Here is a 4937-nt window from a genome sequence, read left to right as displayed (position 1 = left end):
GCTGGTATTTGTTGGCAATTAATTGTATGCTTATATATCTATTGAGCATTTATTTATTTCTGTATTTATTTTTAAATATGGCAGAGTTGGTTCTCCATACACCTCTCACTGCAGTTGAATAACAATTACCTGATATTTTTATTACTCTGAGGAGTTTATAGATTTAACCAAATTGGCCAAATTTCTTCAACGATCTCCACAGTTCATAAAGCCTTATGTAAACATGTCACCACCTACTGGTGGAGTGCAGAACTACAGTTAGTAATATAATCCCATTTTTTGCATTTTTTTTCCATATAAGTTAATTTGAAATGTTAATGTTTGTTCTGTATAATAAAATCTTTAATAAGTTTTTTTCCTGTGTGTGTAAAATGTATTAGAAGAGAAAAATAATTTAAGGTATTCCGTTTTTTTTTTTAGCCATTTTGGTGAAATAAGCTCGAACAGACAGTGAAAGTCTTAATGCAATGATGAGAAAATGAAAGGTTTTAGTCATTTTTATTTAAACATAATTTTCCACAGTTTTTGGTTTTAATCAGGTTGGAAGTTATGTCTTCAACCAATCTTTCGGTTAATCCCACCATTCATTTTTTTCTGTTTTTACCAATCTACTTGGGCAACCAATACAAATTAGCCACATTAGCCAAAACACTTGTGTTATATCTCAACTTTTCAAAGTATGAGGTGGGTCTTGAACCAACAACCCACAGATTGGAAGTCCATTTTCTCAGAGCTGACACCACTAAATAAGTCAAATATAGATAGGAAGCAATACTACTTGCAACCCTTTACATCTATTTTTAGTGACTAGCTCAGATTTTGATGATTACATTGTTTAATCTTACCAAACTAGTTTTAACCAACTAGATTGATTGGATAAACAAACTATCCAACTCTCCTACAAACTCCCACATCTTGACTGAATACTGAGGCTGAGTAAATGCCACTTCCCGAAGCGGTCATGTGGTATGGTGGGTAGCGAGGCTTCGAACGTCATCTATTTTGGCTCCACCCCCAAATAAATCACGCCTCGATACGCACCTCATGGAACTGCCCCCGCCACTACTCGACACACGCCTCGAAGCCTCGGCTCATCTCATGCCATCACTAGTTAATACCAATTTAGTAGAACTTTTACTCCACCATAATTAATCGATTTGACTGATAATTAGGAGGATGGTGCAACATCTATATTCTATAAGTCTAAATAAATCTGTAATTGTGTTTTGTTTTTTCAGCCACAGCAGTACTGCTACCCTTCACTCTTCATCTACGGTCATCGATCCTCAGGAAAAAGTCATGTGGTGAATGTTTTAATGAAGGAGCTGGAGGTGAGAAATGTTTTTAACTTAGAGACAAAATATTCTACAAAATTCATTTCAATTTATTTCTATAGCGCCAATTCATAAAACATGTAATTTCAAGGCAGTTTACAGAGATAATTCAACCAGATCATACAGTCAGAGTGGTTAAAAGTTTTCTAACTAAGGAAAACCAGTTGATTGCATCAACCTATTGACTCTTCAGCAATCCCTCAAACCAAGCATGCTTGTAGCAACAGTGGAGAGGAAAACTCCCTTTTAACAGGAAGAAACCTCCAGCAGAACCAGGCTCAGTGTGAGCGGCCATCTGCTGAGGCCCACTGGGTTTCAAGGAGACAGAAGCAGACATAGAAAAAGAAGCATAGATACAAAAGGCAACTGTCAACCAGCTCCACAGGCGGCCCCGTCCAGTAAACACAGATGAGTTATGAACCAGCTCCCATGTCCGAGGATGAAGAGAGCACATCCAGTTAGTTAGTCAGAGAAACAGGACTACACTGAAAAAACAGGCCAAGCTCCAACATCTAGAAACAAAGGTGTTGATGGCAGCAGCACAGCTGATATTTCTCTCCAGGATGGAGTCACAGCCAAACAGGAACAGACCAGATGAAGCTACTATGAGAAAAAGCAGAGAGAGCAGAACGTTAGAGATTGAACTAACAGATTCTGCAGAATGGGAGAATAGAGATAGAATGAAGCAGAATGATGAAAAAGGGTCCCTATGTCCTCCAGCAGTCTAAGCCTGTAGCAGCAAAAATATACAATCAGAATCAGAATTACTTTATTAATCCTTTGTAGAGAATTATTTTTTTGCAGTGCAACCTTTTACAGAAGAGAGAAAAAATAAGATTGTAGTATAAATGAGATATAAGAATAAAAAGAGGATCACAGTATATACAATCAACAGTATTTACGATATACAGTGCTGTTTTTATTTATTTACTGCGCATATTGAAGTAATCCATCCATCCATCTTCTTCCTCCACTTATCCGGGGTCGGATCGCGGGGGTAGCAGCTTCAGTAGGGAGGCCCAGACGTCCCTCTTTCCAGCCACTTGGGACAGCTCCTCCGGGGGAATCCCAAGGCGCTCCCAGGCCAGCCGAGAAACATAGTCCCTCCAGTGTTTCCTGGGTCTCTCCCTGGGCCTTCTCCTGGTGGGACGTGCCTGGAACACCTCACCAGGGAGATGTCCAGGAGGCATCCTAACCAGATGCCTGAGCCACCTCAACTGGCTCCTCTTGATGTGGAGGAGCAGCGGCTCTACTCTGAGTCCTCCCTGGATGACTGAACTCCTCGCCCTCTCTAAGGGAGAGCCCAGACACACTACGGAGAAAACTCAAGATGAGGCTTTACTGTCATTGTAAAGAAACTTTAAAGTTATTTCAACTCGTATTATCTTTATCTAATTAATCGAAGTCAAAAGCAAGCTCCAAAATTGGTTTTCCCTTATTTCATAAAAAGATGAAAGTTAGCTGAATTTAACTCTTTATTTTCCAAGGTTTACACAACGACATTTTCTTCAGCTAAAAAAAAAGCTGTAGTTTTTTATGTCAAAATAATTACTTAATATTAAGCTTGCTTTACATTTCTTTCAATTTATTTTATTATTTTTTATCAGTAATGTCTTAGCAGGTTAAAAGCAATTGCTGTAGAGACTATTTAGGCCTTATTCTTGCTGAAATCTCATTTTAAATTTGAGTAGAATTTTTCTTTTAAATGAAGCATTAATTTATTTTTCACCTTCTCCTCGTCTGCAGCTTCCTCACACCACAGTCAGCTGTGTGGAGTGCATCTCTGCTGCGCTGCTGTTTGAACAAGTGCTGCTGTCCTTCTTCGGCTGCGACGCCGCCGCGCAGCTCCCCCGCAGCCCTTCGATCTCAGACTTTGTTCGTATCTACAGACAGCAATCCTCCCAGTTTCCTGCCAAGCAGACGCGATTCATCGTGAGTCCTGTTCAGTTTATGCTCCAGTCTCTCATCATTTACCACCTCTAGTGCCCCAATCATTCACCTATTTAATCAGTCACCCTTTCTGTTTGTTAATCATCAGGAAATTAGAAAATAAAGTTTTCCCTTTGTAGATCTGTACATAAGGGCCATATTTGAGCTCACAGGAACAGGCCTTATGTTTCTTCAGGTGATGGAGAAAGCTGAACTTCTGAGAGACGCAGATGCCAATCTTCTCCCGGCTCTCCTCCGTCTTCAGGAACTGGTGAGTTTTTTCTTTCTTTATCTCTGGAAACATTTAGTTGTTTTTTGGACTAATCCTATAATGGAGAGAACCTCCAAGAGCCTCGTTTGTAAAGAACGACCTTGAGCTGGAAGGTAGGAGTTATTTCACGATGCTGTTAGGGGAGAAGGATTGCATCCTCTGGCTGCATTTTAATTAAATCTCTGCCATATTTCCTCTTGTGAAAGCAGAGAATCTGTCCTTTGAGCTTCAGTGTTTCAACATGAGAGCTTAAAGTGATAATTGGGATGCAGGTTTAGGATTATAGATGACGTCCTGATTCAATTTCCTTTTTCTCAACAGGCTTACTGATACATTTTGACTCATCACAGATAAAAATATGTCTTTTCGTCCATCAACCTGCCCTATCCATAACTCCTCAAGTGGAAAAGTTGTAGTTTCACCTGGTGTTGCGGCGAACGTCCCCTTTGTTTATATCAGCTGTTTGAGCGTGAGCATGCAGCTTACCCACGTGCAATTAATCAAATAATCAATCACAATAACGTGAGATGAACGTCCTGGTTTGAGTAGGAGGACTGCATCATGAAATAAAAAGTCTGCCGTTCCACTCGGGCAGTGGAAAGAGCTGTGCAAAGTTTGTATCAAGAAAGCGAAGGACTGAACAGACGGCCAGTAAACTCTCGTTTAATCCTGGTGTGAATGTAATGTATGTGCTGCGCTGTTTGTGTGTTTGTAGCGCGGTTACGCTTGTAAATACTCACCTGGTGTATTGTGAAAATGTTGGCTTGTAAGGCTTCTTGAAACTTGCTTTAATTACTGGTGTAACTTGTTTGCTGTAATTTGTTTGACATTGTGGTTAAAACTGTCCAACTTGATGTGTTTGTGACACTGTTACACGGAGTAATTTGGTGCTAGTGAAGACGGGTTAAAGACGTGCATCTTTCTTCCTGCGTGTGATTAAAGCGGACTTTGGATATTTCACTGCTAAAATGAAATTTCATAGGTTGTGTTATGCATTAGGGGTGGAACGGTTCGCAAAATCCACGTTTTGGTTCGGTTCACGGTTTCGTGGTCACGGTTTTCGGTTCGGTATATGTTGATTGTTACCCCGAAATCCCATAAAAATAATGAAATTAATGAAAAAAATCCCCCAAAAAATTTATGAATTGTAATTTTTTTTTAATGATCCGCGGAAACCCTGGATCATTTCCGCATGTTTTGCTGCTTTGAATTTAATCATCTGGCGCATGCTCTCTACGATCTCCAAGGAACTCAGAGCGGAGCGGACGGGAGCCACAGCGGAGGCTGTAGGCTTTGCTTTGAGCAGCCGGTCTGGAGCGCAGCGGGGCGGAGCGCTGATGGAGTATGAGGGATTTCGGGGTTAGCATGACATGTTGGTCATGTTGCTGTTATCGTAAACAAAA

The 4937-nt window shown here is 40.5% G+C and overlaps 1 protein-coding gene across 1 annotated transcript in view; it reads left to right on the top strand.

Annotated features, from left to right (window-relative positions):
- Window positions 1-4937, top strand: part of orc5 (origin recognition complex subunit 5) — a 33556-nt gene that overhangs the window by 17766 nt on the left and 10853 nt on the right. Inside the window, exons 2-4 of the mRNA XM_015392273.1 lie at window positions 1239-1331; window positions 3081-3266; window positions 3460-3534. Coding sequence (XP_015247759.1) covers window positions 1239-1331; window positions 3081-3266; window positions 3460-3534 — 354 coding nt within the window. The remainder of the gene's footprint in view (window positions 1-1238; window positions 1332-3080; window positions 3267-3459; window positions 3535-4937) is intronic.

This window comes from Cyprinodon variegatus, unplaced genomic scaffold, assembly GCF_000732505.1.
Source record: "Cyprinodon variegatus isolate N-32 unplaced genomic scaffold, C_variegatus-1.0 Scaffold583, whole genome shotgun sequence".
Lineage (NCBI taxonomy): Eukaryota > Metazoa > Chordata > Actinopteri > Cyprinodontiformes > Cyprinodontidae > Cyprinodon > Cyprinodon variegatus.
This window is presented reverse-complemented; position numbering and strand designations above follow the sequence as displayed.